Source organism: Cydia fagiglandana, chromosome 17 (genome assembly GCF_963556715.1).
Source record: "Cydia fagiglandana chromosome 17, ilCydFagi1.1, whole genome shotgun sequence".
Taxonomy (NCBI): Eukaryota; Metazoa; Arthropoda; class Insecta; order Lepidoptera; family Tortricidae; genus Cydia; species Cydia fagiglandana.
The window spans coordinates 7,044,309-7,064,770 of record NC_085948.1 but is presented as its reverse complement, the minus strand read 5'-3'; the positions used below and the strand labels follow the sequence as shown (position 1 = coordinate 7,064,770).

The 20,462-nt window shown below is 38.1% G+C and overlaps 1 protein-coding gene across 1 annotated transcript in view; it reads right to left on the bottom strand.

Moving 5' to 3' along the window:
* LOC134672402 (serine-rich adhesin for platelets) overlaps nucleotides 1–20,462 on the bottom strand; it is a 346,211-nt gene that overhangs the window by 36,676 nt on the left and 289,073 nt on the right. Inside the window, exons 5-6 of the mRNA XM_063530285.1 lie at nucleotides 11,558–11,647; nucleotides 10,287–10,451 (exon numbers count right to left, since the gene is read on the bottom strand). Coding sequence (XP_063386355.1) covers nucleotides 10,287–10,451; nucleotides 11,558–11,647 — 255 coding nt within the window. The remainder of the gene's footprint in view (nucleotides 1–10,286; nucleotides 10,452–11,557; nucleotides 11,648–20,462) is intronic.

The window sequence follows — 20,462 nt, the reverse complement described above, 5'->3', positions numbered from 1 at the left end:
CGGAACTTATGTACGAAATATCATTTGATATTTACCACTAGCTTTTCGGTGAAGGAAAACATCGTGAGGAAACCTGCATACATCTGCGAAGAAATTCAAAGGTGTATGTGAAGTCCCCAATCCGCATTGGGCTAGCGTGGGGACTATAGCCCAAGCCCTCTCGCGCATGAGAGGAGGCCTGGACTCAGCAGGGACGTATATAGGCTGAAATGATGATGATGATGACTAGCCTATGGGCGCGATTCGGATTATGAAATAGACATCTATTATACATCTAGTTGATATCTAAACTATAACTTATCTAGAATGGATCTAGTACGTGTCATCTCTTGTGAATATCTTGAAGTTCGAATACAGGAGTATATACCTCAGGGATACATCAGGGATCGTAAGTCCCCACGCTAATCCAATACCAAAATTCACACTCTTATTAAAATTTCAGGTTGTATGTACATGCGTTTTTTCAAGATGTTTTCCTTTGCCGAAGATCAACTGGTTAATACTCGCACCATCAAATGATAAGTATTTAAACATATTTAACATCCGAGAAAATGAGGTCGAGAAATTTGAATGCACAGAAGCGGTCCATCTATAGAGGTGATCTAAATAGCGGTGGCTTACAAAGCAAATGTTTTATGTATTTTTATATACTTTTAATTAAAAATAAAACTTTTAAAGCGCTGGCCTGATAAGAGTCCTGTGAAAATATTACACAATTTGGAAGACCGCCAAAAGCTGTTCAGCCTTCAGATAAACTCCGTACTAGAATAAATTGCACTGAAAATTCTAGCTCAAAATGAGTATATACCTACCTACCTAAGCTTGATAAAAATACACAGATAGCGGTTAAATTACGTTGACCGCTTGATACACTCGTGAGTTAAAACTTTATGACAACAGTTAATTAATTCTATTACGTCCTAAATTCACTTTGTGGTGAGTCGGCAGTAAAAAAGTTATTTACGAGAGGGTCGACCCAAGGTTATGAGGATTGTAGGGAATTTACTGGACACCATTCGCACCTGTGAAGTTATTTGCGTCACTCTCAGCCAAAGGTATAATTTATGAAATACTATTTGCGGACATTTATCTTCACTTAGGTTATTTTTGTATGGACATTCTTCGACTTTCTTTGAATTTCTAAGGATTCCAGGACTTTCCATGGATTCCAATCCAATGGCTGTTTAGGTATCAAGTCGGGAACTCTTTGAAGCGTGTCGGCATATATATTAGACAGATAACTGAAAGGGAAGAAGATTGGGAAGTTTTGAAGTATAGTGAACTGAGCATCTCAAAAGTCAAAACCGATCGGCACGGAGAGTCACTGTGGGCGTTCTCGTCCATTTATGTTTATATCATAACATGATACGAATGATACATAACATTAATAGTGTATTTTCGAAAATATTGACTTGTCTTAATCAAAAAACATAAAACACATAAAACTTATGTGATGAATCAAAGTCCATCGTACAATCAATTACCTTTATTTTACTCTAAGTTCTTACTTAAACACTTTCGACATTCTTAATTTAACAAGCAGTAAGCCTTCCTACTCAATGTTACCGGTTCAAGCACCAGAGCGAGAATGCCCCTTCCATCCCATGGTAAGTTACATTTATACTTTTCCATCATTTGAATTGGCGGGTAGGAGAGAAGGGTCATTTTCGCGACTACCGACAGATTAATTAACAAATATTCGGGTAAACACAAATCAGATTTCTAATCACTACCCACTGAATGCCATAAGTTTAACATAACTCACATAAAATAATTATAATTTATTCTTGAAATCTTATGAAATATCACACTCGGCCATCCGACTGCGTGCTACCTCCGGTGCACGATCAACAATAATATCACACTCGGCCGTGTTGCCCAATGCCTTTTAAATCCTATCATAGTTAGTCTGTTTATACAATACCAGTACTCTTCATTGTACACCAAAATACAATAAAATAATACAAAGAATTATAGCAACTCTAGTAGAGGTAAACTTCAAGTTATTTAATTTACTCATGGTATCAGGTATTGCAGATGGAAACTGTATTCATTCTTCACACTAGTATTGATGCTTTATGACGTCCTCCACTGTAGGTCCTTCTTGAGCGTCGCCTTGACTCCCGCGGTTCTTCTTCGTACGGGTCATCTGAGCTAGGCCCTCGTCGTCAGCGCCTGCTGTGGTGACGACATCGGTCTTCAGGCCCCTCACGCTCGGCTGTCGCAGTCCACAGCGTCCTCTGTGGTAGACCGTCGCTGACCTCCAGCGTTTACCGCGACTCTGCATCAGTCTTACTCGTGACGGCAGTCTAGATGATCTCGGGGTGTCAATATCGGAATCCATTTTACCCTGTAATTAAATTTCAGTGCGCTGCATGATTGGTCGTTAAACTTTCTTTCACCCTACACCAGCATACCAATGCTTTTCCTGTTTAAACTCTTTAAACTCATTTAAACTCTTTAAACTCAAAATCTCAAAGTAAACTCTTTAAACTCGAAATCTCAAAGTAAACTATTTAAACTCAAAATAAACTCTTTAAACTCTTTAAACTCAAAATAAACTCTTTAAACTCAAAATAAACTCTTTAAACTCAAAATAAACTCTTTAAACTCAAAATAAACTCTTTAAACTCAAAATAAACTCTTTTAAGATCTTTAAACTCTTTAAGATCCTAACTCTGACTTTCAACTGTAACGGCAAACCCGTACTAAATACAGCATCTATGGACTCCCTGGCAGCACACGACATGGCCGCACTCATAAACAGCACACCTACACGGCTGTAGACTCTAGCAGCACACTACATGGCTACACTCATAAACAGCACACCTACATGGCTGTAGACTCTAGCAGCGCATTACATGGCCACATTCATAATCAGCTCTAGACCATTCAGACAATTCGTACTATATACTCGTATTAAACTCAAACTCGAATTAATCTCAAACTCGTATTAATCTCAAACTCGTATTAATCTCAAACTCGTATTAATCTCAAACTCGTATTAATCTCAAACTCGTATTAATCTCAAACTCGTATTAATCTCAAACTCGTATTAATCTCAAACTCGTATTAATCTCAAACTCGTATTAATCTCAAACTCGTATTAATCTCAAACTCGTATTAATCTCAAACTCGTATTAATCTCAAACTCGTATTAATCTCAAACTCGTATTAATCTCAAACTCGTATTAATCTCAAGCTCGTATTAAACTCCTCAGATCCTGACTCTTACACTCGACTGTAACGGCAAACTCGTACTAAATAACACATCTATGGACTCTCTGGTAGCACACTACATGGCCACACTCATACGAGTCAACAGCACACCTACATGGCTGTAGACTCTAGCAGCCCACTACATGGCGTAGACTCTAGCAGCACACCTACATGGCCGCACTCATAAACTGCACACCTACATGGCTGTATACTCTAGCAGCACACCTAAATGGCCGCACTCATAAACAGCACACCTACATGGCTGTGTACTCTAGCAGCACACCTACATGGCCGCACTCATAAACAGCACACCTACATGGCTGTATACTCTAGCAGCACACCTACATGGCCGCACTCATAAACAGAACGCCTACATGGCTGTATACTCTAGCAGCACACCTACATGGCCGCACTCAAAAACAGCACACCTACATGGCTGTATACTCTAGCAGCACACCTACATGGCCGCACTCATAAACTGCACACCTACATGGCTGTATACTCTAGCAGCACACCTACATGGCCGCACTCATAAACAGCACACCTACATGGCTGTATACTCTAGCAGCACACCTACATGGCCGCACTCATAAACAGCACACCTACATGGCCGCACTCATAAACAGCACACCTACATGGCTGTATACTCTAGCAGCACACCTACATGGCCGCACTCATAAACTGCACACCTACATGGCTGTATACTCTAGCAGCACACCTACATGGCCGCACTCATAAACTGCACACCTATATGGCTGTATACTTTAGCAGCTCACCTACATGGCCGCACTCATAAACAGCACACCTACATGGCTGTAAACATTAGACCCGGTTATATGATACCACCTACATGATATCATAGACAACTAGAACCATTAGAGTCTGACTATAGTACACCACCTACATGGTGACTAACTACTTGCTAACTACACTTTTACCCACATACATAGGTAATTAAACATTAGACCCGGTTATAAGCATGATACCACCTACATGATATCTTACTTAATAACATAGTCCGCATACATACATAGATAACCAGAAACATTAGGGTCCGACTATAGTACACCATCTACATAGTGACTATAGCTACGCCTCTACCTATCTACATATGCAACTGTAACATGATCTGGTTAAAATATATATGTATATATTCATTTCAAAACTAACCAGAGCAGTTTATCAAGCATGACTTGCTATTGGATAATTTAGCTCATACTAAACATACTATTTAATGGATTAGGTTCAGTATTCGAAACTCAAACATAGGATGTAAATATATGTAAACACTTTCATTTAACGACAGTACGCATTTCAAATAAATCTGCATATCAACCGAGAACTTCTGCATGTCTTCACAATATGGGCATACTAAAATTTAAAACCTCTCTCAGTTAAATAACATTGCTCCTTTTTAATGACAATAAACGTACTTGCCTTTAATGGTACACGTACAGTACATGTTTGTATTTTAATTGTTAACGGATTCATTAAATGTTTATCCAAGTCGTATTCATTGTATTCATCTTTGCTAGACATTGATATTACCCAAAAATAAAAATAGCATACTACTGCACTGTATACACTAATCGTAACATGACTCTTTTAATTTACTTCAACTTGACCGTGATCGCGTATCTGCATATTATTTAATCAGGTTTTAAGATTATAAGCATTACACAACTTAAAACTTACTACCATGACGTCAGAGCATATAAAATATGTATATGTAGATATACTAGGTACTCACACGTTCTGGTCCTTTTATGGGCGCAGTTTATTACCACTTCTGGCTTGTGATGAATCAAAGTCCATCGTACAATCAATTACCTTTATTTTACTCTAAGTTCTTACTTAAACACTTTCGACATTCTTAATTTAACAAGCAGTAAGCCTTCCTACTCAATGTTACCGGTTCAAGCACCAGAGCGAGAATGCCCCTTCCATCCCATGGTAAGTTACATTTATACTTTTCCATCATTTGAATTGGCGGGTAGGAGAGAAGGGTCATTTTCGCGACTACCGACAGATTAATTAACAAATATTCGGGTAAACACAAATCAGATTTCTAATCACTACCCACTGAATGCCATAAGTTTAACATAACTCACATAAAATAATTATAATTTATTCTTGAAATCTTATGAAATATCACACTTATAATTTGTTACGAATATTTTTGCGATACCCTACCAGGGTCCATGTGCCTGCATATACTATGTAGTTTACTCGTATGTAATATAAATATGTACATTGGATGCAAAATAAAGACCTCTATCTCTAAAAAAAAAACAGTTACCTACAATTTTATGTAGTGAAGTGGTTGCAATTTTTTACTTGCATGTTTTTTACAATTAGTAGGTAAGTGTCCCTTTTTCGACAGTAACCGGGTGTCGTGCCTGTTTTTTTCATAAAACAAAATAGGATGGTTAATGGAGCAGTCGTGAAACGAAATGGTAAAGGAGTGCATTAAAATGTCAAAAAGTAATTAACTTCCAAGGGTTGGGATGTCAATTGAAATTTTTATTCCGCGAGTTAGTGGTTAAATGCTTTTATTGCATGAACTTTGAGTTTAAATTAAATGAAGCCAGACTTTTAGCAACAAAATTAAATGATGAGAGTCGCTCGTCGATATGCCCCTATAGACTACTAAAGGAAACTTTTAGCTAACTCGTAGCTAATAAATACGTAAAAACCAGAAAAAACCAAAAAAATAGGTCACGAGAAAGGTGTTAGAGATGAGTGAGAAGCCTAGGGGTCGCGGGAGGCCCAAGACAACATGGATAGGTCTTGTAACAAACCGGGCAAGTGCGAGTCGGACTCGCGCACGAAGGGTTCCGTACCATAAAGCAAAAAAAAACGGAAAAAATGCAAAAAGAAAACGGTCACCCATCCAAGTACTGACCACGCCCGACGTTGCTTAACTTTGGTCAAAAATCACGGGCAGCCCCTCTTAAATCTTTATTTTATTCTGTTTTTAGTATTTGTTGTTATAGCGGCAACAGAAATACATCATCTGTGAAAATTTCAACTGTCTAGCTATCACGGTTCGTGAGATACAGCCTGTTGACAGACAGACGGACGGACGGACGGACGGACGGACGGACGGACGGACAGCGAAGTCTTAGTAATAGGGTCCCGTTTTACCCTTTGGGTACGGAACCCTAAAAAGAACCTTAAAGAAAAAATAATACCACCAGAGAAGACCCAGGACAGACGCTCCCGGCGACGCCATATAAGGAGAGCCGACCCCAAGTAAATAGGATAAGGAAGAAGAAGAAGACTTAAAATAAAACAGGTAACAAAACGTATAATTTTAAGCAGCAGTTCAAGGCCGAAGTTAGTAATCATAGGTTATGAATTTAAGTATAGGTTTCTGAAAACTAATGTTTATAATATTTTTGGTACTTACTGCTTTCAGCAAATGTAAATTTACCGTAGCGTAACTGGACTAATCGTAACCAGGTTTTTCTGGGTTAAAAAAAAACAGATCAGTACGCAAGTAACTATTTTGCCAGTGGCAATAAAATAAACAGGAGGAAATAAAACTATTACAGTGGTGATACACAATATCGTCAGGTGACAAGCAAAAGTCACTAATTACTACGTAAAAAAAAATTAAACAAAAATCTACAGTCTTTAAGTACTAATTATGGTTCACTATGGCTATGAACTTGTGGTGGTACTTGGTGAATTTTGCTTGTCATCCGACGATATGCGTATTAATATAATATGCGAGTGATCACCACCACCAAATTTTTGTAAATAGGTAGTACGTAGGTGTGGTAAAATGTTTAGATTTGTACCCGAAACTTTCCGGAACGGCTTAATTTATATGTGCCCACAAAGGACAATTAAGCAACTTCCGATGAGGCCAACTTCCAAACTACGCAGATTCCCGCACCGCTAGATAACCATATTTCACGGGTGATGTAGAGTTACAGTTGTAATATACGTAAATAGTTAAATCAAATGCTATTTAACTTATTGTCTGCAAAAAATGATTTTAGCATTTAGTCGCGTACATCCCGATTCCAACTTTAAGATACATCAGATCTAGAAACGATATGGATTAGATATGTCAGTGTCAAATGTGACGTTTCTTCAAACAAAGATGTCACTTTTGACAGTGGCGCATCCAATCCATATCAGTTAATATGTAGATCTAGAAACGATATGGATTAGATATGTCAGTGTCAAATGTGACGTTTCTTCAAACAAAGATGTCACTTTTGACAGTGGCGCATCCAATCCATATCAGTTAATATGTAGATCTAGAAACGATATGGATTAGATATGTCAGTGTCAAATGTGACGTTTCTTCAAACAAAGATGTCACTTTTGACAGTGGCGCATCCAATCCATATCAGTTAATATGTAGATCTAGAAACGATATGGATTAGATATGTCAGTGTCAAATGTGACGTTTCTTCAAACAAAGATGTCACTTTTGACAGTGGCACATCCAATCCATATCGTTTCTAGCTCTATTAATTGACGAATCTTAAAGTTCGAATCGGGCAGTTAGGCGTTTCAGCATCTCAGCCATAAGACGTCCACTGCTGAACATAGGCCTCCCCCTTTTTGGGGGGTGAATGCCATAATCGCCACGCTTGGACGTAGTTTAAGGACATACCCGGGTCCAGTTAGGCGTTTACTGCGCCGATTTTAGGACGTTGATTTGCAGCGCCGATCACGAAGTTCCGCGATCAGTGTTGCCAACTTGGCATAATTGATGCCAGATCTGGCATATTTTCACTCGCTTTGGCACCAAAATTTTCCATTTAGCATCTGGCATAATTTTTAGCATAATTTAGTCCTAAGCCAAGTTTTCACCAACTTGGCAACAACAATATGCGCCATCGCCTTATGTGGTTCATATTTTCATATGAATTTTGACTTTTGTGGGCGGTTGGACATCGACGGACTATATTTGTATACATTTTTTAAAAATGGCAACTATAGTTGGTCAAACAAATCTTGTCAGTAGAAAAAACCGGGCAAGTGCGAGTCGGACTCGCGCACGAAGGGTTCCGTACCATAATGCAAAAAAAAAGAAAAAAAAAACAGTCACCCATCCAAGTACTGACCACTCCCGACGTTGCTTAACTTTGGTCAAAAATCACGTTTGTTGTATGGGAGCCCCATTTAAATCTTTATTTTATTCTGTTTTTAGTATTTGTTGTTATAGAAATACATCATCTGTGAAAATTTCAACTGTCTAGCTATCACGGTTCGTGAGATACAGCCTGGTGACAGACGGACGGACGGACGGACAGCGATCCTTTGGGTACGGAACCCTAAAAAGCAGCAACTTTAAAAAAATGTAGGCGCGAAGGGTTATCGTCCCTTAGAAAATTTGAATTTTGCGCCTTTTTCTACTGACAAAGTACGGTGTTTTTTACAAAATATTTTTAGGCACGATATTATTTTAAGTGTGTATTTTCAAGTAACATTTTAGCATATTTTTAGCATTGTTCAAAAAACTTTGGCATAATTTTGGCATAATCTAGACATTAGTCTAGCATCTTTTCAAAATCAGAGTTGGCAACACTGTCCGCGATTCTCTCTCAGCATCTTTGAGTCGGAGGCGAACGAGCTATGGTACTACTGAAAAGAATCTGCTCAGCTTAATACAGCATCAGTGCTACTACAGCATATATACGTCATACATGTCGCGAATTAAGTAACGTGTCAAGAACTAAGAAAACATTAAACCGCACCATGAAATGCTGATCTCAAATGACCTATCTTAATTTAGTATTTTTAGATAGCTTTTAGGTCAAACCATCATAATGAAGCTTTCATATGGTTCATATAAATAAACTCAATACCAACGTACACTTAAAATTTTATATCAACGTACAACCCGAATTAATATCCACATTTTAATACTCTATCGCATTTTATAATAGAAAAGCGTGCATTTTATTAGGCACGTTAAGCGTAAGCATGTTTATCTGAATTGGTTGCTATATTGGCTGTGCAGATATTAAACACGATCGTGCACGCCTTATTCGCTAAAATATAACCTCAGACAATATTGTAGGGCGTGTAGGGTGAGATATACAGTGTGAAGCGTTAAGTTAGGTCGGATGTAGGACGAAGATTCTAGGTCACACCGCGGTCGACCGACCCCACAGCGTGGAATGCGGTGGTCGACACTTTCTAGTTATAAAATAGTTTAGCACTTAGTCTTTATTCGGTTCGCGTGTTGACTTAGAAACGAAATCATAAAGTATACATTGGTAATAATTTTACGCATTACAAAAGAGCAGATATAAGTCAGATTAGAATTTCGTAAGGACGCCTCGTGGTTTATCTGACCTATCGTGGTTTATTTTGAGTACAGATTTATAAGAATCAAAATGATTTTATTCCGTAGACTCGGATTTTACTCCGGCAAAAAACAAAAACACTTTCATCAATGTATACTAAGAAAACACTTTCAAACTTCAGCTTAACAGTTGGTAAGCCCATCGACAAAACCTTATAAAAACGGCTACAAATATCTAAAGGTTTTTTCGACAAACGTAAAGGCCTTCGAGAAATTATGCGAGCTCCGAGTGCGCGAGTTTGTCATGTCAACGAACGTTTCTTTATATCCCAGTTATGCAAATTGTCAAGGTGACGTAGGAGCACTTCCCAGTTATTTGTATTTGCCTGGAAATGAAAGGCCAGGGATATTTTAACGAAGGATTGTTTCTGCTCAAAAGATTTTAGGCCGATTGTTAACTTCCACGGAAATGAGATTGAGAAGTCAATGTTATGAGAATATATTTTTTCAAAAGAATGTCTTTTAGTTTAGTCTGTAGTCTTCTGTTTTTATTATGGATAGTTTTTTTTTTTTTATCTACATGGCTTAATCAGATGAAAATTATGTATCTTAAAGCTGTTATGTATGTGTGTTACAAAAATAAAATTGTGTAATGTGTATACTTATGACGGATGTCAGTGAGTATATTTTTTAGCAATAGCAGCTTGGTTATCAGAGAGTACGAGGGTTCAAATTTTATACCCGCTAATACTTTCAAGCTTGACTTATGGAACATCTGAATTTAACTCACTGTGGCCACTCCATCCGGGTGAAGTCTTCATCCTCAGGCATCCACGTGTAGCGTTTGGGGTCAGGTTGGCTGCACACGGATCTTGGGCGGCGGCGAAAGTACGAGCACTCCAGGTCGGCGTCGTGGGCACAAAGCTCCGGTGGGGCGGGGGAGGGTTGGCCGAACCTTCAACAAATATTTGCCACAATATTGGAACTGGAGGCTACTAATGTTATGGTTCCTCTACACGATGGGCCAACACCGGCCACTCCAAGGGACACAGCCATGCGGTAGAATGAGATAGCAATATCACTTGCTCCCTCTAACGCATAAATGCCATCGTGTAGAGGAGCCATTAGACGCGTACATAAAACCTTATCGCAACACTAGTTTTGATCGGAAACTAAAATCGTAACCTAGTTTTTGTAGCATTCTCTTAGCCAATCGGGGTAAGCACTGATGCAGAAAAACTGTTTGACAACTTTAAGAAACAGAAGGACTAAAGTTGCTAGCGACAGGGTACTCATACTCATGCAGAGATTTTGAGCTACTTTGGCCTCTTGACATGTAAATTACGACATCCATCACATTTAATTTTTGTGCTTACTTTACATATTCTGCTAACGTGAGGTGGTCCAGTTACAGACAGACAAGCAAAAGGGACGGTTTTACTATATATTCTGATTATTTAAAAAGTTCCACGGTAGTAAATTTTATTTTATCGAGGGCCCAGCACGGATAAGGATATGTATAGATCAGAAACACAGCGTCAATTTTTAACCGACGTTCAAATATCAAAAGGAGGAGGTCAAGGTTCAAGTATCAAATATCAAAAGGAGGAGGTTATTAATTAAAGGTTAGTATGTTTTGTTTTATTTGCAAACCATTTCCACCGTTCCACCATTTGTGTTCTTAGCGTGATAATGCGTAAGCGGAGTTGCTACAACTTTTTTTTTTATGTAATTATAATTGAATTCTTAATGATAATGTATGTATTATGAATGATTGTCCTAGTATATAAGCGACTTCGTTTTTATTGACTGTAATGCTTATATATTTTTGTAAATTAACAATAAACAAGGTTCATTTAAAGTAGAATTTTATTTTATTGTACAAAACAAATACAAGACGTATTTATAAGTAGTTTAGTTTTGTTTATTCTCATCGTTCAACTATTTGCATAATTTGGTGGCAACGCAGCTAATTTCTGAATTTACAATTCTAGGTTCATAGTTCTGATTGAGGGTGGCGACCCTTCTGGATCCTACACCAAGGCGTGTCACCATTCTTACCTGGGATACCTCTGTATGGGTGCATAGTCGGTGTTGAGATTCTCATCCGAGGGCACTCGACGACGGACGCATACGGATAGAAATGATGCTCTGAAACAAAACAAAAACAATATTTTTTTACAACCCATACATTTTTATATGACAACACAATTTATGAATTACATATTTTAATATAGATATCAATTTTGTTCAATTAAAGATATTAATTTATTAACAGTGACACAATATAACTAGATACCGATTAATTTAACAATCGCAGCGTTAGTTGAGTAGTTATTAATAGCAAGACAATGTGGATTATATTGTATGTATTAAGATAATTGGACATTGCATAATGGAATATCAAGAGCAAGTAGAACATATTATAATAGAGATGTGTAAGCATAATAGCCGTGCTTCATTGTAGACGTGGACAATATTAGCCCCATAATTGTTACGTAGGCCATGCTACCTACCTATGTATATAGCTTCCTAACAAAGATCGAAATTATGGAACTCAAAATCGCGGTAACTAGTTACTAACCCCCTCACAAAACTTAGCAAACTTTCGTAAAATTTGTCTCTTTTTAACACAATTGTAAAATAACAGATATGGATCAATAATTATCAACGGATTGTTAAATTGACAGACGTTTATGAATAGCACCATTAGCCACGTGTTTATTAATTTAATGAACCTCATCGATTTGAAAATCTGATAAGGGTAAAATTCCATTTCTGACCGCAGCTGCACTACTAGTAGGTACGAACGCGTCGGTGTTATTGTCAATTTCCATAGTAAAATGAATGGTAGTGCTGCTGTCGTTGGAAATTGACTCAACGCATTAGCATTGCCATTCAACGTGGCAATGCATGCGGCCAGCATTCTGGGCACACTGCCCATCGGCCCATAGGGCCTTTATATACCTACTTTGTATTCTTATTTTTAAGCTTATTCATAGTTTATTGTTCTATGTTTATTTAAAACAATCCTAGTTATACGTATTGTTTCATGTTTAGACTTTATAATTTAATCATATTATACAACCAAACTAACTGGAGTGGGCATACTGAATAAACCGTACATAATACATTATTAACGTCATGTAAGTACCGTTAAGGGGCTTCACGGCAAAGTGTTCGGGGTCTCAAGAGTTGATGCTACTTAGTTAAAACTTGGGGCCAACGAGTCGGGGAGCGGTATATCTGTGTGGAAGTGATTTTAGATGGGATATTAACAGACATTGCGGTATCACGGTAGCAATTTGGGACATAAATTTCCAATCGAGTTCCGCTGAAGTTGAATTTCAGCTTTTGGTAATATAAATGTTCTTCTGTGTCTTGTTTTAGATATTTAAAGGCATTAGGTACATCGCTACATTTTGTGCGTTTATTTATTAAAGTTGTTATTTCTTATTTTGATATTTAATCATGTATGTACAACATTATAAGAAATATTAAATTTGGTATGAGTTACCCTGGATATTTCGTAAAGAAAGTCAGGGTCCACTGGATATCCTAACCAAGACTTTATGAAAACGAATATCACCTGATCTTCTAAACCTGGGCCTTTTATGATGAGTCGGTCAGCCCGTTTTATTTATTTCCGAAATGCAACTACTAAATATTAAATGATACATAAGTACCGGGTGTGCCGTAATACGAGCAAATAATTAAAACACAGATTGTACTCCTCAAACGGTGACACTTTTGTTCAACAACTTTTAAAAATTATGAAGTATTTAGACTCCCTATTTTTCATACAAAATAAATATTATCTTCAATGGACGCCATCGCGATGCGATATCATTGTGATTGACGTTGCGTCTTAGAATAAACTTTAAAGTGTATTAAAAATCAAACCACAAGTTATTTTTTTAAAAGTCGTTGAACAAATGTTGGTCAGTATGAGGAGTACAGTCTACAGTTAAATTTTTTGCTCATATTACAGGCTATACCCGGTATATCTTATATAATTTTTAAATAAATAGTAGGTACCTTACCTACTTTATTACCTTTTCATAAAGAAACATAATTACTTAATGCTCAATTTTCTAATACATATATATAGAATAGAATATAGAATATTGCTTAGATACCTACATAACATAACGGTCATACTATTTTCACCCTTATAAATATTTAATCCCTTATCTTTATACTGATCCCAACACATTCAATATGGGTTCTACTTCTTAAGGCAAGCATTAGGGCCTCTTCTGGGTCTCCGGAGGCCTATTGCTGATATGTACATTTCTCATATATATAGCGATTGGGTAGGTCAAAAGTAACTCAAGCAAATGCTCAAATAAAATTCGAGTACCGTCCGTTCACCTCACTTAAGACGTAATACGATTACAAGGGTGCAAAGTATAATAAAATGCTCAATTTGTTACCTTTACCTTTCTAAGAGGTCTCCATTTATTTTGGAAATCTATTTAGTTAAGAACCGGATCCATGGCAAAAGTCGGGAGTTTTCTAATTCGGTTCTAATGAAAACAATCGTAAATTACTCCGGGGGCCGACCTCGGAGTTTTATGCGGATCCTTTGTGCTGAATAAGAGAAGCACCCGTACGCTTGGACAATTATTAGCTTGATTGCCTAAGTTAGTGTGCTACTAAATTTAATATGGGCACGCAAGTGTCAAATAATGAATTGCCTCAGCTTTAATTTGATTCACAGCAAGACAACGTGTTACTACTCGTAGTGACTATAACCAGCTTAGTTGGTAAAAAAAGCATGCGAAGGTTTTGGATTAAATTTTCGGTAAATTATTTGACAAAAGACCATATGTTCGCATCATAAATATTTTAAATTGTACAAATAGCTACAGTCACTATTTTAAATTTTGTCGGGACCAGTGAAGTTTGAACGCTGAACCGCGCTATCAAAATAAATATTAGATTTGTAACCGTTAGTACTCGTAACTAAATTCCAAATCAAATACAATTTATTTTAATAGCGCAGTTCAGCGTTCAAATTTCACAGGTCCCGACTAAAAAAGTGGTTATTTTAAAAAATGTAGGTCAACACTCTATCAGAATTGATACCTACCATTGATGTCGCAGTTTAATGAATGATTGTTTTTTTTTCCGACAACAACCATTTATTTTAACACCCATTTATTTAAAACAATTACCGGTTGTTTAATTTTCAGTCGGTAAGATTCTGATGCACTTCACGATTTACCTTTATAATTCAAATTTATGAGGCACCTAGGCACCTCATAATAGGTGAATGGCTATAAAAAAATAACAGGATGATTTTCACGGTTATAAATAATATATATTATACTTTTGGAAAATGAAGAAATGTTGAGAGATAGGTGGCGCGCGTGCGCCACCCTGGTTAAACTTTCAAGCGTCAAAAATTACAGAGATTAGCGGACATCGTAACTTTTACAGCATTATTGGTGCAACGGAGTGGTGTTAACGGAATCGGTATAAACAATTTCAACCCTAATGATTCATAATGCTAATGAATTACGTTAATATTAACCTTAATTTACCATTTCAGTTGGAACTATTTATTTATTTATTTATCTAAACTTTATTGCACAAAAGAAAACTTATCGTACAAAAGGCGGACTTAATGCCAAAATGCATTCTCTACCAGTCAACCTTAAGGCAAAGCAGAGAAATTGTGGGTGGTGCAACTATATACCAATCTATACCAATATATTTATTTATATTGGTGTATTATCTATACCAATTCCGTTAACACCTCTCCGCTGCACGAAAAATGCTGTAAAAGTTACGATGTGTCGAGATTTGTTAACCTTTGTCAAAATATTTTTTTGCTAGAAAGTAATAAATTTTGCTCCGTAAAATGACACAACTATTATATCCAGTACCTACTACAATTATGCTCCACAATTTCAAGACGTAATTATTTAAAACGTATAAATACCAATACCAATGTTCTGTTTGTTTTTCGTGAGTATTTCCTTCCTTTTATTAAAAAAAAGATAATCATAGAACTACTATATTCAAATAAAAATAATAGTCCCACCTACACGAAAATATTCGAGTCAAATTTGAACGGTTACAGTTGTTTTTGAGCTTTTGGACTATAGTTACGTGGTTTTACGGTTTTTATCTTTTAGGTATTCATAAAAGTTTGGTGATTAAAGTAGACAACGAGCTTTGGGGTATATTGTTACTCCGCCAAATTAGCTAAACTAGTACCTACTAGTTGAGCGAAGTGGTGAAGTGTTGCGAAGTTGGCTGTAGTTAAACCCATGTTAACAAACTTCCTACTGGTTCAAAGATGGCTGCGAAATTGTATGCAATACTGTCGGTCTTTATTACAAGCTTCAATAACAGAACGTATAGATATGACAAGATTCCTTAAAAAAATGTTAAAGACTAGCAATGTTATAGTTTTCTTCTTTATCCTTCGGCCGCCTAAACTTACGTAGATTGCGACAGTGCCTATTTGATTCAAAATTGATTGATATTGGAATAAGGGCTCATTTAGACGATGCAACAACTCGTATGCGAGTTTCATTACGTTGCGGTTTTTGATCGGTCGGTTGAATTGGACGAACCTAACCAACAGTCCGCAATGTAAATAAAATCGCATGCGATTTCACGCGCCGTCTAAATCAGCCCTAAGGTTATAAAAAGTAAATTATCCAGCGAAGACTAAAAGTCGACCTTTTTGAACTAACTGTATCCGCTCTCGTATGCGCTAGTACGAAAAATGAATGCAGCCTTAAATGAGAAATTATGTTATAATTAATATTTAAACTCAAATTGTTATTAAAATTAAGTACCTCGAGACCAGCTTTTGATATTCGACATTAAATATTCTCTTATAATTTCTTTCCCTTTTCTTCTTTTGTGTTTCAGAGCAGCAGCATCTTCCGGGTATAAAATTGGATCAATATTACTTTAAAGAGCTTATAACATCACCGAAACCATTCAGCGCTTTCGTAAATTCAATCAAAAGTTTTAATCTTTTGTGAAATTAAATATTGAACGTATCCAATCGAGTGCTTTTTGTTAAAGTGAAATAATTCCTTTTTGTAATAAAGTAACGGTACCAATCATGAAGAGTAGGTATATTTAGAGTTTTATTTATGTGTTGCAATGTTACAGTGCTTAATAGCTGTAACATTTCTATATCGCTTCGCAAGTTAAATGTTGAATTTCCTATTCGGCTTTTATGTTTTCGACATGTTTAAAGTACTGCTTGCTTTCAACATAATTAACAAATTAAAATTATGTTTCTCCAGTTGTGACTGGAGGCATTACAGTACTAAGATCAAAATTTATGAAATGTCAAACTATGGCGCCATTACTCAGACCAAAATTTATAAAATGTCAACCTTAAGGACCTCTATCGGCGCGATTCGGGAAATGAATTAGAGATGCACTAGATATGAAATAGTAAAGATATGTGACGTTCCACGGCAAAAGGTACCTTATTGCAGCTGGCGCTTACGCTATTATTAACGGCGCTCCAATATTCAGCCGGGGCAATGGTACCTTTTGCCATAGAACGTCACATATCTTTACTATTTCATATCTAGTGCATCTCTAATTCATTTCCAAAATCGCGCCGTACGACTCTTGTTTATGGTAAAATGTTGCCAGTATTAAAAAACTGATGCAAAATACATATTTTACAGAATGTGTGGTTTAGTTTCATTATAAATGGTGCCCTTAGACCATTTAGTAACTGGAAACGCCTTGGTTGTCATTTTCTGTACAAAACAGTCTGCCGATTTTTGCGAGGGAGGGGCACGTCAAATGTATGGCTATTTGTACATGATTTATACGTAACGTAAACCATGTCAGATAAATGTCAGTCCATACAAAAGTTTGTACAATTATGCAAGGTTTTCGGCAGAGGGGTAAGCTCTTAAAGGCGATACCGGTTATTAAATGCTCTAAGTTGGTGCCATGTGTATTTCTGGAACTGATATTTGAAATAGTTTATATTTGAAATACAAACTATTTCAAATATCAGTTCCAAGTCCTTTTCACGCCTACCTAATTCTTGATCCATGAAATCGCCGATCAAAACCCTTACTTCCCAATAAACCCAATCCGTACTTGAACTATATGGATTCACATCACAATGATCTTAAAGGGCTTACGATGCCGAGACTGTCTATCATTAAGGGATTCCTACACCGCAGGATTGTTATGTGTTACAATGGCCTTTCAGAATGGAGGGTCAGCTGAAATCATTAATAACGTGACCTCTCTCTTCATTAGGCTGCCCTAATGGGCCTGAATTATTGAGGATTACACGGATTATGTACTACCATACTCGTAGTTGTGTTTCGTGATCTCGTGTTGAAAATCTGGGTATAAATAGTGTACAAAACTTCTAATCCAATAATTTCTATAACACACAAAACCATGCCTATAAATGACACTTGCTTTCGTAATTACGAAGCTTGCGTCAAATCTTGGGAGTGGGTAATCGAGTGGACCCCAGTTAAGCTCTTGCAGAATTAGGTTAACTTTAAAGTATGCATTACAGAAACTTCAAAGATTGCGACCTTTCCAAAATATTCTTTAAGAATGTAGAACTAGAAATAAAAACTGTTGTGCAGTTTTATATTTCACAGTACGCAGTTTAATTTATTTATTTATAAGGGAAATACATGTAATATAAACAAAATAAAAACAGTTATAAACTAAAATTAAAACTATATAAAGCTACAATTAAAATAACTACTAAACTAAAATAACCTATAAATAAAAAACTGGCTCCAGTTCAGTGCCTTGGGGCAGGGTGCCAAGAAGGCTGGCGGCATTGCCGCGCTGGACGACAATACCAATGCGTTGCGCAAGGTATGAGCCAGCCCTCTTGTCACCCGTCGCCTCCACGATGCGCTTCGCCAGCTCGGCGAATATGCCGTGGGCGCCAGAGCCCCACGGCCCTAGGGTTTCCACCCCAAACGGCTCAAACATGCAGCCAGAATCAATGGCTGCATATTTGCGCCGCTTGAGGTGTTCAGCCGCGTTGGCGGCCGCACCGGCTCTGTTAGATGTTCCTGGAAGATGGGACTGCGCAAGGGTGTCCACGCATGTGGCATCCCAAACCAAAGGCCGTCCCATCTTCCAGGGAACGAGGGTCATGCCGTCCGGTCTTTTCCCGTCATCACGGGCCAAACCAGACGGTTCCAGAACCGCCGGCACCCCAGCCGTGACAAGAGCTCGGCGGAGGATGTGGTTTAGGCTCGCGTGTCGTGAAAGACGGCCGACACTTCTCGCACAAGATAGACCGTGGACACCAAAACGCGTCACGTTTGCACCGCACTGGCACAGATGAGGAGCCACACAAGCCACCCCCAAGCGCAAACACAAAGAAATCCTGAAGGTGTTCGTAGAGAGAAGTGTGCCCAGGTTCTTTGATGGCAGGGCCTGCAACCATGAGCCTGATTCCCATTTCGTCGCAGCAAGGAGACGAGCGCGCTCTGTGGTGCTGGTTGACGTTTCGTACAGATTATTCCGTACCAGCAGACAGAGCGGCTCGTCCCATTGGTGTTGCGAATGGCGAGTGATGGGCAAGTCCGCGTTAGGGCAGGCCGTTTTCCAGTTGTCGATAGCCTCCGGCAGGAAAGGGACGTCCAAATTTATAAGGGGGTCAGTTTTTAGGATTTTTCGGAACAGTTTTTCAATGTTATGCGCTGATGAAAGAAAAGCAGGAAGAGCGACAGCAGAAGTTTGTCGTATCCCAATACCACCGTGCCTAATGGGCAGGGAGGCTTGGGACCACTGAGAGTTGTCAAAGGTAATGTTAAAAATGGACGATACTGTAAGTTTTATTTCTTGGTCTAATATTTCCAAAAGGTTGGGATATTTCCAAAAATGACTACAACGCAGGACATAAGTAAATTTGGGGACAAACAAACAAAATTTAATTATGGTGTAGGCCATGTGAGGGTTAATAGTGAGCAAACGGTCCGAATAGTTTTTAAAATTTTGAAGCTGATTATTAATGTAATTCGGGAAGGCTTCGTCCAGGATCGGTGAACCTAGGAGGTAAAGTGAACTTTCATCCAAAACTTTGATGCCAGGAGCTAAGGTGCTGAATTTTGAAAGCGCTTCATCTTTATGCATGCATCTGTCGGAAAAAAATACTTCGCACTTCGAAAAATTTAAACACAGGCCAATTTTAGAAAACTTTTCTATGAGAATTCGCATATCATCAAATACCTCGTCGACGGTGCCTCCCAGGGTACCATCGTCGAGGTACCAAGCATTAAATTTAGAATTTAGGCTTTCCAGGATAGGGTGTATGGCAAGGCTGAAAAGTGCAGGGCCCAAACCCGCCTTGCTGACAGCCCACTGATGAATATAAAAGGTTATTTTTAAAAAGTAATTTAGAGTTTGTGCCGTAGCATTGCCAAACAAAATTATACAGCTCAGGGGTCTTCTCTTTGACTTGGGTAAGTAAGGCGCCTCGGTCGACAGAGTTGAATGCGTTTCGTACGTCAACTTTCAATACAACCTCGCCTTCTTTCTTGGTAACAAAAGAACGTAATGCGTGTACCGCTGCCTCGCACCCGCACCTGGAACCGAAGCCTAATTGAACCGGCTGAAAGTAAGCACTCAGTTTATCTGAAAACGCCTTGCAGCATGATTTGGCTGCTAAACGGCGATAGGTGGTGCCAACTGCAATAGGCCTGATCCCGCCGTCCTTTTTAATCAAAGCGCATAAGTTGGCTCCGTACAAGATGTTGGTAACTTCCGTGTTAACCTTACCCTGTAGCATGAAGTTCACTAAAACGGTTAAATCTTTAAGAAGGGTATCACCTGCTTCACCGCTGGAGTGGCAAAGCAGGTCTTTAAGGTGTTGTGGTGTTAGACCGTCTAGACCCCCAGCTGAACCGTTTGGGAAGGCGCAAATAGACCTAAAAACCTCATCGGGTGTTACCTGAAGGCAGGGATCTGTTGGGCC